Source organism: Scardinius erythrophthalmus (assembly GCF_964197995.2).
Source record: "Scardinius erythrophthalmus genome assembly, chromosome: 3".
NCBI classification, from domain to species: domain Eukaryota; kingdom Metazoa; phylum Chordata; class Actinopteri; order Cypriniformes; family Leuciscidae; genus Scardinius; species Scardinius erythrophthalmus.
The window spans coordinates 52,897,578-52,922,736 of record NC_138223.1 but is presented as its reverse complement, the minus strand read 5'-3'; the positions used below and the strand labels follow the sequence as shown (position 1 = coordinate 52,922,736).

The 25,159-nt window shown below is 38.2% G+C and overlaps 1 protein-coding gene across 1 annotated transcript in view; it reads right to left on the bottom strand.

The window, feature by feature from the left end:
* Positions 1-6,273, bottom strand: part of LOC308687960 (polymeric immunoglobulin receptor-like) — a gene marked incomplete at both ends in the record, with an annotated part of 39,028 nt that extends 32,755 nt beyond the window's left edge. Inside the window, 3 exons of the mRNA XM_081360779.1 lie at positions 5,147-5,473; positions 5,570-5,884; positions 6,120-6,273. Coding sequence (XP_081216905.1) covers positions 5,147-5,473; positions 5,570-5,884; positions 6,120-6,273 — 796 coding nt within the window. The remainder of the gene's footprint in view (positions 1-5,146; positions 5,474-5,569; positions 5,885-6,119) is intronic.
* Between the last annotated feature and the right edge of the window lie 18,886 nt (positions 6,274-25,159).

Genomic DNA, 25,159 nt, shown 5'->3' with positions numbered 1-25,159 from the left:
TTTTTCCCTAAACCTAACTTAGTCCTATCTCATCTGACCTAAGTCTACCTGGGAATATAATATTTATACTCTAGCGCGTCTACACATCGACGTCGGCTGGGTGCTAATACCTGTTCCCGTAACTAGCTTACTTCCTGCGCAGGAATAATCGTCAAACAGACCTCAGCAAATGTCCTTCAAATGCTTTAATCACGGCCGGAGGATCTCTCGAGCAGTTCTCAGAGAGTCTCCACCAAGAAGAAGCAAGGCCGGAGGATCTCAGACAAATTCCATTGAGAAACATTTGATTTGTTTTGTGAGGCATTCACTTTATCCCTTCTTAGCTTTGTTAACATCTTCTTCAACCTGAACCTTTTTTGTTTATTTAAAGCCTCATGACTAACATTTCTCTGCAACAATTTCACGAATGAATGCATTTATTTTCATCAGGAAAAAAATCTTCAGTAGTTCAATAGTGATGTATACACATCATCCACACTTCCACACTGTGATACAATGTCAGATTTATCAGAGAAAGCGTCATCATCTCTCATCCCCAAATCAGCATCAGTTCTCATTTCACCAGGATTAGACATTTGAGAATTTTCATTAGAAACCCTTTCAACACTAACCGTAGCTGCATCATCATTCATTACACTATCGTCATCCAGTTCAGAGACATCATGATTTCTACCAGAATCAACCATTTCATGAACGTTCTCAGTCTGACTTTCAACCAATCCACCACTGTCGATGTTCCTCTGTGAATGATTGCGGTTGTAATACTTATGGTGACAAATTCATCATATTGCCGGTTCATTCACTAAGGAATTAATTCTTATTCATTCAGAGTTTTATCCTCGATCAAACGTGTTACATTAGCACTACTGTGAAACTACAGCAATAAATTACTATGACTCATTTTTTTTAACACATCATGCATAAACCAAAAAAAAAAAGCTACACTATGTTTTAGAAACACAGAGATATCACAATTTAGCACATTAATCTCAACAATGGTGGCAATATTTCTTTTTATTATTATTCATGCAGCAGTGCATGCTGGGAGTTTTATATTATCCTGGAACCCAGCATGCATTGCGACATGAAACTTCTCACCATTGTTGAGATTCATGTGCTGATTGTTGATATCTGTGTGTGTCTGAGTCAAGCAGAAGTAAAATAAAATTGAATGCACTATATGATTGTTATTTTTCAGAAGACATGATTACATTTTGATTTCATTTTGTAGATACACAGATTTATGCTTAATATGACATACCCATAATTTCAATGAATATATACAGGAAAAAAATCCAGCTTGAGGCTGCACATCCTGAGAGGCGGACTTACTACTCTCACCAGCAGCAGAAGTACTAGGCCTAACTTCCACTTCACTAACCTGGGCCTTGTGTGGACATGTCCCCACACTCAAGACATTTCATACTACTAGTGTTCGTGTAAATAAAATACGCTTTCCCTTCATGCATGACTCTGAACGAAATAGCCACCTCTGGTTGATTTAAGAACATAAACACCTGCCGTCTGAAAGACATAACGTGTTTTAGAGCAGGGTTTTTACACCCCAGCGGGATCATCATAATCTCACTAGCCATTTTTCCATATCGCGTCAAAGCCTTCTCAATTTCGGCATTTCAAATAAAATGCGGCACATTTGATATCGTAACTCTAGTTGTCAGAGTAACAAGCGGTGAGCTAATAAGAAAATCTCCACTTACCACAATTCCGTCGCTTATGAGCTGATTTAGTATGTCTTACTTCTCGACAAAAAACACCACTGCTTTATTCATCCTGGATGCTGTAGTAATGTTTTCATACCCAACTTTCTCCCCGATTGCCAGCAACACATCTTCAACAGTGACGCCTTGGGCCGGTACACACCTGATTCCATGGCGGAGCGACACCTGTGGCTTTGACGCTACCCCCGCTGGGATAGACGCCATCCCGATGCCGCCTCAAAAACTCACAAACACTCACAAAATGTTTATTTTTAAAAAACAAACAAACAAACATTCATAAACTTAGAAATGGAATAAAATAAAATAAAATAGCAATTATTGCAAATTGCAAAATAGCAATTAGAATTTTGAAAAAGACTATTACAATTTTTCACATGAAATTTTAATAAACAAGTCAACATTTACCATTTTTTACAAAAAAAAAAAAAAATATATATATATATATATATATATATAATAGTAATAAAATAAAATCCCTTTTCTACATTAGTATAGAAGACAGAGCAATCAATAACAGAGCCTCATTCTTACACCATTTAATTTCACATGTGATAACGTCATCCATGTAACTATAAAAATGAAAGTCAATGAGTATTCTGGATTTAACTGTGGCTAAAAACAGTATTAAAATATTGATCTGCTCCCATTTCTATCTTGTTTTTTCTACTTGTATAGATTGCCAACTTTGCTTGACCTACAAAAAAATTTAAACACTGACAAATAAACCTATTTCTCCTAACATAGTTAAAACCAACAATAAATGTGTCTATAGAAAAAGATTAATTTAAAACTATAAAATAAATTATGTAATAAACTAAACATTTTCAGTCTAAAACAATCCATATAAGCATGAAAAACTGAACACAAGCTTTTTAAATAGATTTTACCAGTACTTGAAAAAAAAAAAAATTAATAAAAAAATAAGACAGAGATTTTCCAGAGCTTAAAAACATTCCTGAAACATCATCTAACACAGGAAAATAAGATAAAAAAAAAAATCAGATAATACATCTAGGAACATTTTTGCTTTCACAGTAGTCTGATAAAAGTCTCAGTTCATCAGAAGTGAGTCTTTGTTTCCATTTTTCTAATAAATGAAAAACAAATCATCTTGACTTAATTGTTTAGACTCAAAGCAACTTCTTCCATATTCTCAAAGTCTGGTCCTGTCAAGTTAAAGCAGCACTCAGTAGTTTCGGGATTTCTTCGCTGTATTCTCGCTTTTTGCTCGCATGTTTCTCTCTAGAGCTCCCCCCACAGCTTCGGAATAGATATTTGACAACACTGTTGTAAAAACTCTTTGGCGATTCTCAGACACCAGAGGCTAGTAGATCAACGACATCAAAGCAGATGGGACATTCTTTAAAACGTCTTCTTCATTCGGGTTCGAACAGCATGAGGGAGCGCAATAATGACAGCATTTTAGCAGATTTCTTTTGGCCGTAAAGGAATTGTTTACATCGCGAGACCTGATATCACGCGAGACTTCCTGACGAGGCGGCCGGCGGCCCGCCGGCTCAAAGTTGCAAGTGCGTATTTTCCGCTCACGGGCACCAGGGGGGTGCGAAACGACCACCATTCAACCTGAAATAAGTAATATAACCATTCCAATGACTCCGAAGCTGTTCAGTTAAGGTAAAAAAAAGTTACTTAGTTCACCTTTAACTAGACTCCCCATTGTACATATTTTGGAAACCACAATTGTTTCTGTGAGTCGTACAGTTATTGTGTGTTAAATCAAAGCATGCTCCATATATTAGCGGTTCTTCAAGGAGCCAGTGAAGGGATGCATAATGTCCTTCTCTTTGTACTTTGAACATGTTCCACACTTTAAAAACATTCCGATAAAAAATAGACATTCCATTGAGGTTCAGTTTTGACAAGTCCATAAAGGAAAGATTTCTGTCCATTTTCAAATTTCCAAGATTTTGTAGTATTTTACATCTTTACCATTAAGAAGTCTCTGCAAAAACTGTAAACGAAAAGCTGCTGCTCTACTTTCAAGATGTACCAATCCTTGTCCTCCTTCTTCTTTGGGTAAAAACAATGCACTCTGAGGAACCCAATGTAACTTGTCCCAGAAAAAAAAATCGACTAAAATCGCTTGAATCTCTGCTAAGAGACGCAAAGGAGGATCAATGCAGGTTAACTTATGCCATAAAGAGGAAGCTACTAAATTATTTATAACTTAAGTTCGACCTCTATATGACATATTTGGGATTATCCACTTCCATTTTTCGAGTCGACTTTAATTTTTTTGTACAGTTGCTTCATATCCTAAATATATATATACTGTAGGAGGAGGTGGAGGATGATGATGAGGATGATTATGAGGAGGATGAGGATGAGGATGGTGGTGATGTTTCTAAAACATCTGCATATAAAACAATAAAACAATGAATTTCTAAAGGATGTTTTTTTTCACACACAGAACTTGACATCTCTTTTCTCATGATACGTGTTACTGATGTCTATCACACACTCATTACCCAGAATTCATGTTTGCTGACACACAGACACAGGATCGCGAGCTGTTAGTTTGAGTTTCCAGAACTGAAGCCTGTGGTTTGTGGTGGAAATTCTTTCTAGACTTTAAACAATAATTGGAAGACAGCCGGAAATCTCAAAAGTTTAACAAGTATAAGTTTATTTCTTGCAAGAAAGGCAGTTCACACAATAGGCAGAGTCTGAAATGAGAAGCGCGCTGACTTCTCCTTTTTGCCCAGTTTAAACACCAAACCTCACCATATACCCCTCCCTTTCTTATTCTCCTAGTACCAGAGCTTCTTTTTCTAGTGTTTGACCCGGTGTACCGTTGTTAATCTTTACTTCTATTTTCACACATAGTCTAACACCCCTTTGCTATACGCACATACACACACAGGTCATTCTAAAAACTCCAAAGTATATATTTTCATTCTTAGTGCAAGCAAGCTTATCTGTTTTTAGAAAGAACAAACTGTTCTTTCTGCAAATGTTCTTTTAACCTCGTTTTTCAGCAGTAGGGAAGAAGATGATATGCAACTTGCAGTTTCTTTAACACCATATATGGTTTTAAGCTGGTTAAAATAAAAATTTCCATTACATGTTTCACACTGAATAATACAGTATATCAGAGTGACTGATGAACACTGTTAAACTGGAGTTAACTAAAGTAAAAGTGTGGTAAAAGGACTGTGCAGTTTCTCATTGTTCAGAACAGAATCATTGTTTTACACAAAGCTGCACTTTCACCTTCATAAACTGCAAACATACAAACTGTAGTTTATTTTTATACTTCCTCTTTCTGTTTGTGGTTTTGCTTTGTTAAACAGAAATAACATCCAAATTAAAACCTGTGGTTAAACCTGCTTAAACAGAATCAGCCGCAAACATGACACATGACACACAGTGATCTGCATCTGTACCTGTAACATTGATCAGGACTCGTGTGATGAAGATCTTGTGTCCTTGATCAGACTGAACTCCACACCAGTATTCTGAATCTTCTTCAGTCACATGACTGATGCTTCCCGTCAGGAGCTGCTGTTCTCTGTCATCATACAGCCGGATCTTTCCCTCATCCCTCCATCTTCTGCTCTCCTTCACAGACGTCTCTTTAGCACAGAGATCAGCTCCAGATCTCCAGCACAGAAACTTCACATCACGAATGTGGGATTGTGGGTATTTGCAGCTGATGTTCACAGATCCTCCTGCAGAAGCTGATAGACTGATGCTCTTCACACAACAATCCTCTGTTTAAGATCCAGATAAAGTGCAGCAATGTTACAATCACCAGATATATTCATGGATTCTGTCAAATAATGCATAAATGACTGAAAGCAGCTCACCCTTCTTAATGTCCAGATTAAACTCAGAGAAGAAACTGTAATCTTCAGAAACTTTGACTATAATCTTATATTCTCCAGAGTCGTTCTCATTCAGATCTCTGATAAACAGAAGTAAGAGTCCTGCAGATCTGTCATTATAAACAGAGAATCGTCTGTCATGTTTCCATTCAGCTCTTCTGTTAGTGTTTATTACAGTAAAACACTGATCTGCAGTTTTACAGACGTCTATCACAGGATTCTCTTCTTGAATCTCATATTTGTAGTTTATAATGACGTTTCCTCCTGAATATCCTCTCACTGTCCTGATTTGTTGACCTGTTGAACACAAACCCAGATCATTTATCATTTTGTTCTCAATATAAACACATTTTTGCTCACTTTGCTGCAACATTTATCATTGCAGGTCAAGATTATGAGTGTAAATCGTACATCAGGAGTTAAAAATTGCATCTTTTATGAGTTTCACATGTGAACGTCTGTTATTACAGTCAGTGTTGAGTATCGTGATGTTGTAGAGATCTTCATGAGTTTGAGGGTCTCAGTTACTCACCTGTTAAAACCTTCAGATTGACTTCAGTGGAGGGATCTTTAATGATAGTTATATCAACTCCACACTGGTACGTCCCATAATCCTCTTCTCTCAGATCTATGATGGTCACAGTGAAGACTGCTGTGTTGTGACTGCTGTGAACTTGTGTTGTCATACAGAGAAAATCTTCCAGCATCAAACCATTTATCTTTCTTATTAGTCCTGATTCTGGCTGTGCATTCTGACCACTGTCCTTTACACTTTGCATTCTCTGTATATTTTGCCTCATATGTGCATTTGATCGTGACTCCTCCTCCTGAATATCCTGTCACACTCATGGAGCTCACGACACCTACAACAAACCAGCATTAAAACACTTTAAAGGGGTGGTTGAATATGATTTCACTTTTCTAACTTGAGTTAGTGTGTAATGATAATCAACATCTGCCAAGTTATGACACTCAAAGTTCAAAGAAAAGGGATATATTTTATTTTAAAGAAATCGCTTTTTAAGGACTACAACAAACGGCTGGTAGGAACTACACAACACAAAATTTACATAAACCCCGCCCTGGAACACGATTTAAAGATTATCAAGACAGAAAATTATAATTAATGACTAGAAGATAACTACACATAAGCTGCATAAATTCATCAACTAACCATTCAGAAATGTCCTGTTGCTTCTACATGTTGTCACTTCTTCTTGAGTCTCTCCATCATTGTCTGACTCCGGTTTGAACATAAAAGGCTAAAAGTTTTTGAAATGTTCAGTGCATGTGTGTGTGAGGTAAAAGGACACAAGCTCTTGAAGCTCCGCCCCCTGTGCCGGGAGAAGCAGCTCATTTGCATTTAAAGGAACACTCAAAAAGTGACAATTTTAACATGCTATATAAAAATATCTGTGGGGTATTTTGAGCTAAAACTTCACATACACACTCTGGGGACACAGAGAGAGAGAGAGAGAGAGAGAGAGAGAGAGAGAGAGAGAGAGAGAGAGAAGAGAGAGACAGAGAGAGAAGAGAGAGAGAGAGGGAGAGAGTGGGAGAGAGAGGGAGAGAGAGAGAGGAACAACTTGGATTCGGGTAAATACAGATTTTTTTTACTAGAAAATACATTTTAATAAAAGAAAGAAGACTTGAACCTGTGGATTAGCATCTGGCTACTGGATCTCCACTCTAACAGCTAACTGGAGTTTTCCCTCCAAAACGTGCCGAGCCCCCAGCCCGATCACCATGGCAACCCCGGCGCAGGCAGAGTGCAGGGAGGTGCTTTACCCAGAGAAGTGCAGAAGTGTACAGGCCCGAAAAAAAACACAAAGAGAAAACTCTAAGAGACAACCCTGATCTTCTGTATGCTGACTACATTCAACTCAATGGGAGAAGAATCAAGAACAACCTTGTCTTCTACACCACCTTGATAAATGCATGGAAATCAGCCATCTGTGAGGAATTTAAGAACATTTTTAAAGAAGGAATTGGTCGAGGTGGAAGATTAACTATATGCAAAGATGAAATGCTGGACACAGACAACCCAATCCTCACCATAACCTACTATACCAAAGGCACCTTCCTTCTGCAAGGCAATGAGGCAAGCCTGAACTCATTCGAGGAGATCTTCCCCCTGCTGAAGGCCAAAGTAGAGGAGGAGAGAGACGAGCCTCACGCAAACAGCACAGACTCTGAGGAGGAAGGCCCAGCCATTATTTCACCTTCATCATCGGACCGTCGACTGAGAGACAGTTTAGCTTTGCTGGAACTGGACTTCACTGAATTCAGAGAACACACTCAAGTCAAACTCTCAGACACACGCAACACAAACATCTCCATCCAAGAGCTCAAAGATGAGCTCAGGCAGCTGAAGAAAGACACCAACTCCTCCATCACTGAACTCAACAGAGCTCTCAGAGAACTGCAAGGAGAAAACCAAACTCTCCGCGCACATATATGCAAGCTAGAGGAGGACAACGAGAGAAAAGAAGAGAACATCTCCAGACAGCTGCAAGAAATGAGAGAGCAGTTCCAGAAAAACACAGAAGACAACACACTTCACCACAGTACAGCTCCTACTACAGACTACACAAACACAGACAGCGAGCCTGCCACACACACACAGACCCCTGCAGAAACACAACCCTCCCCCGCCCACCCTCCAGAACCTGACCGAGATGTTCTCCTCCTCATGGACTCTAATGGGAAGTTCATGGACCCACAGAAACTCTTCCCACATCAGAAAGTCTCTGCAAAACGATGCAGCACAACTGGCCACGCCCAGCAGATCATCAGAGACTTCACAGGACACTCCTCATGCGTCATAATCCACACCGGGACCACACCTTCACTCGCTGTGCAACAACACTGCTGATGCTGTCAGAAAAATGGCAGAAATCACCAGCAAAAAGTTCCCAGAATCCCGGATCATTATATCCACACTTCTCCCACAACATGACACACCACCACACATCATCCACAACATCAACACTGAAATCTCCCGTAGATGCTCTGCACTGCCAAACGTGCACCTGGTCCACCACCACCACATCGGCCTCCAGCACCTGTATGATGGACTCCACCTGCACAGAGATGCAGTGCGCATTTTTGCAAGGACCCTTAGAGATGCAGCCCTGGGCCGCACCCCATCGCCACCGAGACACAACCCCCCGACCCCGGCGAGGAGAGACGTCGGCCGGACGAGCTTCTCACATCATCCTCCACATCCCCACCCACCTATGGCTCACTACACACCTGTAAGCCTGCAGTCACCAACCCCACGTCCACCTGCTGGCCATCAAGTCCCCATTAGCAAGAAGAGACCAAGAAACCCCCCACACCCAGATGAACTCCTCCATCCGAGAGCACAGAGCTACGCTGAAGCTTTAGCCCGGCCCCCCGCTCCACCCTCCAGCTCCAGCTCCACGCCTGCCAGCGAGCTGAGCCAGATCCGAGAGATGCTGCACACACTGTGCAACCAGCTCCTGAACAGATAAGAACACACACAGTGCTCTACTGAGAAAAAAAAAATGCACTAATGTAAAATGTTTCACATGTATGTTTTCACATGTAGCTTCACCTTATCTTCTCTCTGTCTCACCAAATAGGTTTTTCTTTTAGAATACAAATGCGTTCATTTCAGATAAGTTGCTGGAATATTCAGGGTCTTCACTCTTCAACATTTGGTTCTAAAAGCACAGACCCAGAATTTCTAAAAAATATAGATGATGTTGATATCATAATCCTCACTGAAACCTGGTGTCGAAATGATGCGCTCACCTACTGTCCCTCAGGCTATTATGAAGTAATTGTGCCCTCAGTTAAAATAAGTACAGTCCATCATGGACAAGACTCGGGAGGAATCCTGGTGTGGTACAGGGAGGATCTGGCCAAACACATTTCTACCATTAGAGTTGGGAAATTTCATTGCTGGTTAAAATTAAACCAAATTGGCATTTCAGCTACAGACACATATCTCTGTGCCATCTACATTCCCTCAGCGGAGTCCCCTAACCATGATGAGGAATACCTCAACAACGTCCACACAGAAATCAGCCGTTTCCAGGCCCAGGGAAACGTGCTGCTGTGTGGAGACTTTAATGCCAGAACTGGATCTGAACCTGATGTCATACAGTAGATCCAAAGGGCAATGAATATATGTTTGGCCAAAACCCCCCGAGTCTCACAAGAAAACTTCCACCGAGAAACAACCTTGATCAAACAGTGAATAAAAGCGGTAGAGAGTTGGTGCAGCTCTGCCGAGCCTCAGGCCTGTACATACTGAACGGCCGGATCAGAGGGGACTCTTTAGGGAGGTTCAAACAGTGAATAAAAGCGGTAGAGAGTTGGTGCAGCTCTGCCGAGCCTCAGGCCTTTACATACTGAACGGCCGGATCAGAGGGGACTCTTTAGGGAGGTTCACGTGTTGTTCAGGTCTTGGAGCTAGTGTAGTTGACTATGCCATCACTGACATGGACCCTTCCTCCTTAAATGTATTCACTGTCAAACAGCAAACTCCGCTTTCTGACCATAACCAAACTAACATCTATATCAAAACACATCACACACCAGAACAAAACAGGCCGGAAACCTGCCAAATGTATCCGGTCCAGCAGAGGTACAGATGGGCTTCAGACAGCGCAGACAAATTTGTCCAAGCCCTCAGTTCTGAAGAACTAAAAAATCTAATAAATACATTTATTTCTAAGAAATTCGAAACAACTAAAGATGGTGTTAATTCGGCAACAAATGAAATCAATTACATATTTAAAAAAGCAGCACATAAAAGTGAATTGAAAAAGAAAGGCAAAAAATACACTAAAAATACTCCAAAAGATGAAAAATGGTTTGACTCAGAATGCAAAACATTAAGAAAACAACTTAGAAAATTATCAAATCTGAAACATAAAGAACCAAACAACACTGAGATAAGAACTGAATACTTTTCAAAACTAAAAATATACAAAGGCAAAGAGTGAAAAAGAAACACCATCTTACCAAAAGTATAGAAGAATTAGAGCATTCTATAAATCAGAATCCGTTCTGGGATATGTGGAACAATCTGAGCACAACGAAACCACAAGACCTGCCAATACAAGATGGAGAAATCTGGAAAAATCATTTTGAAAACTTATATAAAGAAATCCCATCAAACCAACTCAATGATAATTATAATCTGATAAAACAAAATCTACAAACTCTTGAAGAGACAATTAAAAATAATCAAAATCCACTTGACTTCCCAATTACACATGACGAATTGACAAACAAACTAAAAAGCCAAAAAGGAAAGAAATCTTGTGGTCCTGACGGCATTCTAGGAGAGATGCTGAAACACAGCACACCTGAGCTGCAGGCGGCCGTGCTCAAACTGTTCAACACTGTACTCGGTTCAGGCTGTTTTCTTGACATCTGGAGCCAAGGACTTAATACCCCAATTCATAAGAGTGGAGATAAATTGGACCCTAATAATTTCAGAGGCATTTGTGTGAGCAGTAATCTGGGGAAGTTATTTAGCAGTATTTTAAACAATAGAATTGTAAGCTTCCTTTACGAACACAATGTCCTGAGCTCGAGTCAGATTGGCTTCGTTCCAAATCACAGAACTACTGACCACATTTACACCCTACACACCCTAATCAATAAACACGTAAAACAGACCAAAAACGGAACAATATTTGCATGCTTTGTCGATTTCAAAAAAGCATTTGATTCTATTTGGCACAACAGATTGTATTACAAACTTTTACAAAGTGGTGTAGAGGGTAAAGTTTATGACACTATAAAATCAATCACACACTTACCTCGGCCTGGTCATCACTGCACACACACACTTACCTCAGCCTGGTCATCACTGCACACACACACACTTACCTCGGCCTGGTCAACACTGCATCGGGGAGTTTCAGTGTGGCAGTGAATGCTCTCAAAGATAAAGCTCGAAGAGCTCTATACGCAATTAAGATGATTCCAAAACATTGAATTACCGATTCCAATCTGGTGTATAATCTGTGATAGTGTAATTGAGCCCATTGCGCTGTATGGAAGTGAGGTTTGGGGTCCACTCAGTGATCAGAGCTACACTAGATGGGACAGGCATCCAACAGAAGCCCTACACACTGAATTCTGCAAAATAATTCAAAAACTATAAAGGAAAACACCCAATAATGCATGTGGGGCCGATTAGAATAATTAATAGAATATATTATTCTATTAAAAATAATAGAATAATTAGGCCGATTCCCATTAATTATCAATATGCAAAAAATATCCCTCAAATTCTGGATGTAAATAAATAAATAAATAAAATAGGCCTAGTTATTGTTTTAGTTGTTTCTGATCCATGTAACCTTAATAAATAAGGTTATGACAGCAAAACTTACTAGTCTAACTCTACCAGTCTAAAGTAAAAAAAAAAATGGTTAAGGACAGTCAGTAATAAAATAAAATAAGAACAAATAATCAGAATATGAGCAATAGGCACAAATAAATACACAAGATCAAACATAAAAAAAACCTGTTCTCTTCAGATCAAGTCTAGATTCTCAGGTACAGAAATAGTAATCAACTGTAAAATATCACTGCATAGTCTTCACTGTATAACTATAGATTAACCCTTATTAAAATGATTCAGTCAAGAGCAGTGAGCGATTTTATTGTCTTTTGTTTGATTAACATAAAAACAGACAACAGCAGGAATATTAGGCTACTGTCACTTTTTACGAGCTGCAAGGATCCAATATACTGTTACACATGCATCTAATCTCACGTTTATATTCAGATAAGATATAACCACTATATTTACGATAATACTCAACAAGACAAGCATTTTGAAATAATTTAGTGTGAATATGTCCGTTCAAGCTCAGGAAGACGTGAAAGAGTACTCGCATACTGTGAGACGTGACATTCTGGACACGCGCTTTGGGTGTGCAGCACTGGCCAGATTGGGCAAATGACAGTTCCCTCAACTGTCCCGAGTGTCTTTTACGCTTGCCCTGGGCCAGTGGGCATTCCTTATTGTTGAGCCCTGTATTTACTGAATATTTCAGGATCCAACCTATTGCAAACAAACTATACACAAATATACACTAATAGACACTAATAGTCATGTTTAATAGAACATCTATCAGCAAATCAATATAGCAAACATATAAAATTAGTGTATATACAAAAAAACATTCCAACCCATTGCAAATAAACTAAAATATACACTATATGCACAAACAGAACCACCAGGCACGGACCTCTGTTTTTCATACTAAGGTATCAGATGTAAATCTTAAAACTTCTACAATACAGATGTCAGACACTGTAAGGCACTTAAACCCTGTAGACGTTAAACCGAGGTCCTGACTCTCTGTGGTCATTAAAAATCCCAGGATGTCCTTCGAAAGAGTAGGGGTGAAACCCCGGCATCCTGGCCAAATTTGCCCAGTGGCCTCTGTCCATCATGGCCTCCTAATCCTCCCCATATATACTGATTGGCTTCATCACTGTCTCCTCTCCACCAGTAAGCTGGTGTGTGGTGGGCGTTCTGGCGCAATATGGCTGCCGTCAAATCATCCAGGTGGATGCTGCACATTGGTGGTGGTTGAGGAGATTCCCCCCTTCTATGTAAAGCGCTTTGAGTGTCGAGAAAAGCGCTATATAAATGTAACGAATTATTATTATTATTACTTAAGTTAACAAAGTGCTAAATTGACTGTAAAAGAGAGAACGTCATCTGAATGGGACTTCTAGTCTTCTAAAGCGAAGTAATGACAGAGGCACAATAATACATCCAAATTTGTGAGTAGCACAGACAAAACACCATCAATATATGGTTACTAGAATACCTATCATTCAATATAGGAAACAAAATAAATTAATGCAAAAAGGAAGGCATAGTGGACCTTATAAAGTACATTGAGGAAATGGCATCAGCTTTTAATTTGTTTTTACTGAATATTGAAATATGTATATGCCAGGGTCCAACCCACTGCAAACAAACTTTGTACAAATATACCCTATTTAGGCACAAACAGAACCGCCAGGAACGGACCTCTGTTCTTCCACACCAAGGTGTCAGATGCAAACCTTAAAACTTCCACACAAACACACACACACACACACACACACAGACTGGATGTGAGTCAGTCTAAAGTTAATACGGCACTTTTAAATTGACTATAAAAGAGAGAAAAAATAACCTTCCTGACAGATTTGACGTATTGGTAACATTAAAGCAGCACTAGGTAACTTTTCAACCTTCATAATATATTTCCAAGACCAGGGCCGTGCACAGACTTTTTGAGGGGCATGTGCTGAAACTAAAACATGGGCACACCCCTCCCATTTTCAATAACACAAAATAATAGTCTCAAAAGCTTTAGATTTATTCACGATTAATAACAATCATCATGATAATAATATAGATAAACATGGTTTTAAGGGCTTCTTTAAACCTAACAGCAACCTTCAGTGGGCCAGGGATGTTGGTCTCTTGAAGGTCTGAAAATGAAAAGCAATGAAAAAAAAAAAATAGTGTGAAAAGTACAGTTGCAGTGAAAAGCATTTCTGAAGGATCACGTAACACTGAAGAGTACTGAACTGGAGTAATGATGCTGAAAATGCAGCTTTGATCACAGAAATAAATTACATTTTAAAATATATTCAAATAGAAAACAGTTATTTTAAATTGTAAAAATATTTCACAATATTACTGTTTTTGCTGTATTTTGGATCAAATAAATGAAGCCTTGGAATGAATTAAATCATGAATTACATTCTGCATGATAAAATATGAAGATTTCAGTGATCTTCTGTAAAAAAAAATGTAAGTCACTACTACAATATTACTGTAGTAAAACCATGCGAGGACGAGCGGAGAGTATAGAATACTATAGATTAAAAAATTAGCTAGATAATACGTGCATATTAACAGCCTTGAATTAACCATAACATGATTAGTCTAAATGTTAATAAATTAGGTGTATATCAGCAATCATAAATCAAAGAAGAAATGTCTTACTTCTTAGAAATATATGTTACCTAGGTGACGAGGATCACTCGTCGCTTTGTGTAAGTTCCAGTACGAAACAGCGCGGGGGCGCACCTGTTATTTTTCCGATGGTAAAAACAAATTATATGTTGTTGTATTACTTATCAGTATCTAGTTTTTTACAAGCGAATGTGTGAAAATGTGCATTTTTTGTCCGTCATTAAAACGGCGCCGGCGGCATCACATTACATTTTCATCAACAGGTTATAACCAACTAGTTTGTTGTACCTATATGGGCGCTCAGTTTTTCCTTCTGTAAAATACATTTGGCCAAAATCGCATTTTATAAAAGATGAAAGGCTACTGTATGCACAGGCTATTTAAGTGTCTATGTATTGGCTATGACTAGATGGCAAATGCTAGCCATACCTCTCAGTCTCAGGCGACGTCCCACATGTCTCAGTGAGTCAGACATCAAATAAATAAAATATTAGCCTTTATAGACAGTGTTTAGTAGTAGCCTATTTATTCAAACAACAAGATATTTATTTACCCTTCGCAAAACTTCGTTCAGCTGCCGTCTACTGTGCGGCTGCTGTGGAACTTCAGTTGATTCAGTGAATATAGAGGGGGCGGAGTTATCAGCATACTGACAGCTTGAGGATTGAATACGATTTACACAAGTTCATTTTAAGAACTTTCATTGGCTAAATATTTGTAAAACAGACAGACGGACGTAAATGGTAACCAATAGCATTGATAAAAAAATAAATAAAAAAAACACCACCCAGAAAAGGGCACTTCGGAGTGTCAGGGCAAAAGGGCATGTGCTCTGCACAGGTTGAGCCCTACCTGTGCACGTGCCTGTCCAAGACTCTTGTGATGGTACATCGACTTACAATAGGTTGAATGACACGTCTGCCATAGCCTGACGGGGTCTGTATCGCTTTCAATCGTACTTTTAAACTTCGGGTTTCGGGTAGTAACCCGAGAACAAAAAGAACTACAAAATTCGACTGCTTTACGGCATAGGCTACCTCACTTCCCTCAACACGTCCTCACATGCTGATGGACTTGTAAGTAACGTTATATTGCTTATATATATCACTCGGACAAGCTTTCATTTGTTGGTGTGAGCTTAAAAGCACCTGGCGTTCTTGTTGATTGATTAGTAGACATCTTTGGAGGCTAGCTGTGCTTGTTCGATGCCCGACGATTTATAACGCGTTGTGTTTATTCCCCAATCGAACTCGTGTAACTGTCTGTCACACGTTCTACCGTCCACAGCATTACCTGATAGACAAAAATAGGACAAGAATGAGCATCAAACAGAAACAACCTGCTAACGGGGTGTTCGAGGCGCACATACAATACAGAATGCAACATTCAACAGGGCGCGCGCAGCTCTTAAAGGGGCCACACCTTATTTCCACTCCTTACAGCTTCCATCCGACTGAACAGGGACCGGTATACAGGGGGGAGGGGATCAGGCCGTGAGTGAAGAGACTGCTCTGCGTGAGTGGTATTTACGACAGTAACGTTAAATACAAGTAGTCCACAGCGACTCTAGGGGTCGTTGTTTGACCAAAATGGAATTCTTACCTAGTGGGGCTTTAATGATTATGAACTATTAGGAAAAAAAAAAATCTATTGTTTCTAGTATTTAACCCTCTGAGGTTTTTTTAACCCTCTGAGGATTTTCTTCACATTGTAGCACTATAAACTTAAATTACTCTGTCATTTATGGTCATACAGAAAAAAGAAATATAAAAAAAGAATCTGTGATATTTTTACTTTTGTAGGTGTCCACTTACAATCAAATCAAAACATTGTGCTTTTGTAAAATAAAGAAACAGGGTGTCCGTTCTGCCTCTCCGTCTTGGTGAACTTTTTTTTTCTTGAGCACGTCTATAAACTGAAACAAAACTCAGCGAATACTTGTCACACATTTATGAGCCATATACCTTTATAAACATTTAAGTGTGTACCTTTAAATTATCGGATTCAAACTGAAAACAAATATTCTCTGTTTAAGTAATTTGTATAAAACCAACAAGATGTCCAGCTTCTCAAACGCTTCCTAATTATTTTTTAATTTGACCACGCCCACTCGCGCAAAAGATATTCACATGCAAATCTCCACATGGAACGCGAAAGCGCTCGTTACCTCAAAAACAAAGCACAAAAAAACTTCACAAGTCTCTGCTTTTCGTCGAGTTTGAAAGACGCGCCGTGAGCTTACATTGGAATTACCTCAGAAGAAGAAGAACGCGATTTGAAGACAAGAAAGATGTAAGGTAAGAAATTCTTACATATTAGTTTGTTATTGTTGCATAAATTTCACATTGCAGTTGAACTGTTGCTAGATATATGGTGAATATTATAATATTTAGACCCATGTTTACTGTTACTGTGTTTGTGGATATCTGCTCAAATGTAGATATGTTAACCATAATGTTTTATATTTGAGCGCGATCGCATTTGAATGTATCATATTTTGGATCGCGATCGCATTTGAAAAGTACGGTGACGCATTGCTGCCACATACTTATTATTTTTTCCCCTCAATTATGTCGTAATAACGAGATCTTATGTCGTTTTAACGACATCTTTTCTCGTAATAACGAGATCTTATGTCGTTTTAACGACATCTTTTTCTCGTAATAACGAGATCTTATGTCGTTAAAACGACATCTTTTTCTCGTAATAACGAGATGTTATGTCGTTAAAACGACATCATTTTTTGCCCTTATAAGGACATGTGTAGTCATGTACAAAATATGCCTTTATCCACATAAAATTGACAGCCTATCGCGCCTTTATCACACATTCAAAAAGCTTAAGCAAATAGTAGCAGCCCCCAATCATGCAAAATTAATCAATGAGGCTCTTTTTGAAAATATATTTTAAATATGCCTGTAAGTTTTTTTTTTAATATAATATATTATAATAAGATTTATTTTTGTTAATAGGCTATATATATCTTCATTCATTACCTAGAGATATAATTAAACAAAAAGTAGTCAAAACAAGAAAATTTTACAACATTGTGTTCTTATTTTGTTTAATTAACGAAATGTCAATCTTCGCCTTTATAACAGAAGATACAATACAATACAAAAATCTTCAAGATACAGCCTACAATCTTCACATGTATAACGGATTGTCACCTTATAAACAGTCCTTTGTGTGGTGGAATAAGCAATGCTATATAGAAATATATGGTTAGTATCTTAATTTAAATTTTATTTTATTATTTTTTTAGTTCATTAATTATGCTAACTCAGCCAATTAAATGTGACGAGCTGGATACTTACTAATGAAATAATGTCAAATATTAAATGTAGGCTATTGATTAGAGTTGCCATAGACTAAAGGATTTTTCTAGTCATTAATTTAAGCAATTAGGACTAATCGCACGTTTATATTCAATCCTGGGTGCATGTAGGCTATATAGCCTATATTCCGCGCTCAAGCGCATGCATAAAACTTGCCGCAAAGCACCAGCAAAAGTAGCCTAATGATATAATAAATGTATCTGAAAAAAATAACGAAGCATTTTAATTGTTTATTAATTAACTAGTCTTTTCTAAATCAGTGTAGGCTGCCTGCATACATATCTCCATACATCTCCGCTGTAATGTAGCCTAGATGCGCCTTTACTACGGACAGGATTACTTAATCAGATAGTAGCTACAGTATTTGCTTTCGATTGGATTTTTTTTTTTTCGTTGGTGGGCATTTTTTTTTATTAACTTTATAGTTATATTTCTCATGTCTGTGAGGCTTGTCTATACACTGTTTTTCAGTTCATTTTTGAGGCGCGCTCCAATTCACAGAGATCATGAAAGCGCGCCCTGTTCGTTTTATTTTGTTTTACAAAGGCACACCGTTTTCTTGTTGTTGTGAGTTTACAGTACACAAATAAAAGTAGTTGCGACTGATGTATTATTATTTTCTGTATGACCAGAAATGAAGTAGCCTATTTTAAGTTGTTTCCACTGTTGATAGGAAAATGCGAGTGATGGCACCGGCGCCTTCATCCATGTCTAGTGCGCGCTCCACACTCCGCACAAACACTGGATATGCGCTTCATAATAGCAAACATTTATCTAGGTTAACGTTAGAGCGAGCGGTCATGCCAGACAGATAATCCTCTTCATGTTTAACTAATCAAATTCTGTTGCATTTTATTGCGCCAGTTTGAAAAGGGTGGCTGAAACACTTAGCCTACAGATAAACGCCCAACGCTGGTGTTTTTCTTTAAACAAATTCGTTTAGACTTTAAAATAAATATTGTTTATGGGCTAATTAATGCCACAATAATTTGTTTATTTTATTGGCTAATTGTATTTTTCATTTTTGTTTTGCATTGAATACCATTGAATATTTTCATTGAATGCATTGAATATTCGCTGTGCACCGCAATACCACCCTCCCATAGAAAGACACGTTAAGAGCCACCTATTTTCTTTATAATAAAGGAAATATAGAAAACGCTTAATGTATAATTAAATGCATTGCGTTCATATTCTTTATAACTGAAGCGTTTTCTTTATTATAAGGGTGTATTATTCCATTAAAAAAGGACTGTTTATAAGGTGACAATCCGTTATACATCTTGAAGATTTTTGTATTTTATTGTATCTTCTTATAAAGACGAAGATTGACATTTCGTTAATTAAACAAAATAAGAACACAATGTTGTAAAAAATAAACAACTCAGGCTATGTTCTGTTAGATGTGTTTTGAATACTTTTTGTTTAATTATATCTCTAGGTAATGAAGATATAGCCTATTAACAAAAATAAATCTTATTAGGCCTATATAATATATCATATTAAAAAAAACTTAGCCTATATAAAATATATTTTTAAAAAGGGCCTCATTGATTAATTTTGCATGATTGGGGACTGCTACTATTTGCTTAAGCTTTTTGAATGTGTGATAAAGGCGCGATAGGCTTTCAATTGTATGTGGATATTTTGTACATGACATGTCCTTATAAGGGCAAAAAAAGATGTCGTTTTAACGACATAAGATCACGTTATTACGAGAAAAAGATGTCATTTTAACGACATAAGATCTCGTTATTACGAGAAAAAGATGTCGTTAAAACGACATAAGATCTCGTTATTACGACATAATTGGGGGAAAAAAATAATATGTATGTGGCAGCAATGCGTCACCGTAGAAAAGCACCAAACGGCTTCATGTTTTTACTATTATCTCATTTCATATCATCATAACAAATGAAAACATTTGAAGTAACATGATAATCAATATATTTTCTCTAGCTTAGTTGTTACTGAAATATTTTGGAAGATTTATAGGCTGCTATGGTTATTGTTATTATTGCACTGCGCATAGCCAATGCCTATAAGGCACAACAAACCTGGTGTTCATTATATTATATTATAATGTTGGAAACATTTATGTGTGTGTGTATGTGTGTATTCTGTGAATTTTAAAAAGCAATTTTAACCAGAAAAATCAAAAATTTATTCCCAAAATCGTGCAGGCCTATAGTTTCTCTTGATATCAGCACGTTCACTTTTTTTTCTTTTTCTTTCAGGGCCCAGATGCCACTGAGTCCTGCTGACTTCAACATTCACATGAGTCTCTGTACATGAACATGGTAAAGTGAAAATCAAACACCTTGGAAATGAAAGGTATGTGCAATGTTTTAAGGAATGGCACAAAGGTCTCTGTCTTTGAATAATTGTTTTCAATGAGTGCTTTTTTGTCATTTGTTTTGTATCTTTGGATTATTTTGTGTTGTAAATAAATCCAAAAAATCTAAAAGCCATTCTTTTTTAAATCTCCTCATTCTTTGTGCAACGTTGCTCAGAATGATAGGGCCTGATAGCTCCTAATAGGGCCGTTAGGGGAGGGTCTTTGTCTTTCTCAGGTGTGAAAAGCTTACATATTAATGAGCTCCCATAAAGCTTTTTCACACAAAACACGTCGTAAAATTTTTAAATAAATATATTGTCTTATCTGAATGAACAGTCAGGGTGATTTTCACAGTTTTAGAGCAAATATTCTAGGCTACGTCATACAATTTTCAAAAGTCTTGTGAAGAAATAATCAGTATGGGTTTCATGACCTTATTTCAGTGAGAATTTTGTTTTGTATTTTCACAAACCACGCATAAATGTCTATCTCAAAACAACAAACTTTTACACACATGCTGCTGATATATTATTGTAGCAGAGTTTTTGCTGAATACAGTGTAATTAGACTTTAGCCATGAAAATTCGTTAAGGAAATTACTAAAGATTAGACAACCAAGAACTCTCATCTCCTGTCCCACCACACTACAGAGAAAAATAAAATAAAAAAAATCACACTGATTTTTGTAACACTCAAGAATTACTTTATTTAGTCCAAAGTACAAAAAAAAGGGGAAGCATCAATAGGCTTCAGGAGGGGACAAGGCCAAAACAATAAACAAAGTTCTAGCCTTTTAGGGGGTATTCTTTCTTAACCTTTCGAAGCAAGATTCAAAATAAATGACAAAGTTCTTACCTTACTCCCTCTCTAACCAAACACAGGAGAAAACATGGACATGAACAAAAATGGCATCCACCTCCCTACGGCTTCCCAAATTAACTAAACCAAAATTTTATAATCAAAGTCAAAATTGTAAATGTTTTAAACTCAAGGCTCTTAAAGTAATCAAATGAAGTTAAGAAAACTTAGCTCAACTGCAATCCAAGTCTGCTTAGGTCAACACCAACAACAAGTAATCAACAGGTTACAATTAGGGCTGGGCGATATATCGCGCGATATTGTTATGCGCATCTCATCAGTAAAGCCGGTTCCCTTGATTACTAGTAAATCACCATCACCTGCTTTCAGATGGAGCGGTGTTAAATTAACACTCCTGGGGCTGTGAGTGTATATGAGTCCACACTCAAGAGTGTAAAGTGTTAAAATAAGAGTGTTAAATTAACACTCAAGACTGTTAAAGGTAATGAGATAATTAAGTGATTAATTTAGTGATGATTGAACATTATCGAAGACACCTGATGTTAGCAAGCAGAATCACTGAAGAAGAAAATCACAAATTGTAAGTTACCATTATTGTGATGGGTGTTTGCTTTAGTTGGACTCTAGACCATTACATGTTTACTTTAATTTATACTGTTGTTTGTCTGCTGTTATTGATTTATATTAGTTAAATGAACAAAGTAAAGTGTGATCTGATAGTATTGGTTATGTTTTGACATAATCATGCTGTGATCTGGAAAAGAAATTTATTGCGATAGTTTGGTTTGATTTGTTAGCTGCAGTTTTGTGATTCTTCAGCTTACGATTATCAGTAGTTTACTTGTAATTCAAAAATATTTAATAAACATTGTCCTGATCAAAAGACTTTCAAATGAATTTATTTAGAAACACAGACATCAATAATCAGCCTGTGAATCTCAACAATGGTGACAATAATAAAGCATGTTGCAGTGGCTGCCACCAATCACAACTCATTAATGGCTCCCATCATGCATTGCGATATGATTAAATTATGATCAGAATTGTCTATGTAATTTACTTTTCCTAATTGAATATTCTGCTCGTCACCATTGTTGAGATACATTGACTGAATCTTGACGTCTGTGTGTGCCTAAAAAAAAAAAAAAATTAAAACAACTTTTAAGAAATCTTTTATATTATATTAAAAATTCTGGGCATTTATGCAGATTCACAGTAATGCTGAAACCAACAACATACATCGAAGTCAGAAAGAAGGATCTTAAGTTTAATGATCAAGTTCAATTGATGAATGTCATAATATAACCAACACCATCAAGTCACTTTTTTTTCTTTGCTCATCTGGCAGTTATAACTCAGATACAACAGCCAAACAAAGTCTAAACTAAACACATAAGGCTCAAGAGACCAACTAAAGCAAACACCCATCACCACAATGGTAACTTACAATTTGTGATTTTCTCCTTCTGTGATTCTGCTTGTTAACATCAGGTGTCTTCAATAATAGTCAATCATCACTAAATTAATCACTTAGTTATCTCATTAACTTAAACACTCTTGAGTGTGGACTCATACACTCCCAGGAGTGTTAATTTATCACTGGATGTTTCGCTGTGTACAAAGAGCCGTAGTTAACTGACAAGCTGAGCCATATCGCATTAAATATCGCTGGCGATACGTCCGCGATATTAATGCGATATGGCTCAGCTTGTCAGTTAATTACGGCTCTTTGTAGTAAATGCCGCTCCATCTGAAAGCAGGTGATGGCGATTTACTACTAATCAAAGAACCGGCTTTACTGACGAGATGCGCATAACAATATCGCGCGATATATCGCCCAGCCCTAGTTACAATCAACAATGACAATCCTAGCACACATGCTACAACTGTGAGGCAGGAGAAGACAGTCTTGGTAGCCTGGAGTCACAAAGGAGCTCAGCAAACTGGGTTTTCCTCTCCAGCTTTATCCACAAGCCTTCTCAATCAAGAGCCAATCACTGACAACCAGGAGATGATTGTAATTGGTGTCAGCTGGTCTTCATTTGCACTGTGAGAGAGAGAGAGAGAGAGAGAGAGAGAGAGAGAGAGAGAGAGAGAGAGAGAGAGAGAGAGAGAGAGAGAGAGAGAGAGAGAGAGAGAGAGAGAGAGAGAGAGAGAACAACAACAACAAAAAAAACAACAAAACATTGTACACATAATAATTACGCCCTGGGACGTAACACCCCCATCACCAAATTTACAACCAATGGCTTGTAAATACTTTACATGTACAGTTTCTTTCACAGGTACCGTAACACGTTAATCTCCGTCACAGGCTCTGGAGAGTGCATCTGCCAGCAGGTTCTCTGAGCCTTTCTTGTATTGAATGTCCAAGTTAAACTCTTGCAGGTAGAGTGACCAGCGCATCAAACGCTGATTCTGGTTGCACATGCGAGAAAGAAGGTGAGGGTAATGGTCAGTATAGACAACCAGAGGAATCCAACTACCTCCCACATACACTTCAAAATGTTTAAGTGCCATCACTAGCGCCAGAGCTTCCTTCTCGATGGTACTGTAGTTGCGTTGACATTTGGAGAACTTCTTAGAGAAGTAACAGACGGGATGTTCGACCCAAGCACCGTCTTCCTGCAGCAGGACTGCGCCCGCTCCCACAGCACTTGCATCTACTTGTAGTTTAAATGGAAGAGAAAAGTTTGGAGCTGATAGGAGCAACAAAAGCACATTTACACTGAGGAGTCCAAACAAATTTCTTCACAGTACTAAGCAGGTCAGTAAGGGGAGACACTAATGTTGCAAAGTTTTTACAAAAACCTCTATAGTACACGGCCATGCCTAAAAACCGGCGTAACTGACGCTTGGTACTAGGGGTAGGAAATTCAACAATGGCAGTTACTTTAGCTGTAACAGGTTTTACGTAACCCTGACCCACTTTTTTACCAAGGTAAGTTACCACACCTTTAGCAAATTCACACTTGGCCAGATTCAGGGTTAGCTGAGCATCACTTAATCTGTTAAACAGACTTTCCAAACTACAGAGGTGGTCTTCCATTCACTTGAATAGACTACAATGTCATCCAGGTAAGCTTCACAATTAGGTAAACCTGATAAAACTTTTTGCATTAGACGTTGGAATGTTGCTGGAGCATTTCACATCCCAAAGGCCATACAATTGTACTGCAGAAAGTTGTCCGGGGTTACAAATGCAGAGATCTCACGTGCACGTGCTGTTAACGGAACCTGCCAATAGCCCTTTAGCAGATCTAACTTGGAGACAAACTTTGAAGCACCAACTCTATCCACGCAATCTTCTATTCGTGGTAGGGGAAAGGAATCAGGCTTGGTGACGCTATTTACCTTTCGGTAGTCTGTACAAAAGCGAAAGGAAGCATCCGACTTTGGTACTAACAGACAAGGAGAACTCCAGGGCTTTGACTAGGTTCCGCCAGTGAATTTTTAAGCAGGTTATCTACTTCGGCTTTCATGATTTCTCGCTTTGCAGGGTTCACTCTGTATGGATGCTGTTTGATGGGAACAGCACAACCTACATCAATGTCATGAGACAACACGTGGGTTCTTCCAGGAACATCAGAGAACAGGACAGGATGTTTTTGTAACAACCTAACAACATCCATTCTGTGAAATTTAGGCAGATAGGACAAATGTGAATCTAGACTAGCCATTATAGCAGAATTGTTCAAACGCACTTCAGGAGTTTGCGTTTCAGCCAGCAACGATTCTTCGCAGGACCTACTGTACTCTCTACTGAAACAGAGGGTTTAGACACCGATGCAGAGGGAAGAGATGGTTTAATTACCTCACGTGCAACATAATGCTTCAACATATTAACATGGCATACTGTCTTCTTTCGTCTGCGATCAGGAGTACTCACGACATAATCTGTGTCACTAAGTTTCTGTTCAAAGGCATATGGCCCAGAAAACTTAGCTTGAAAAGCTGAGCCAGGAACAGGAAGTAACACAAGTACAGACTCACCCGGCTGGAAATTGCGCTGTACTGTGTTTTTGTCAAAGCAAGATTTTATCTTAGACTGTGTCGTGGCTAAATGGGTCTTTGCCAGTTCACAAGCCTTGTGC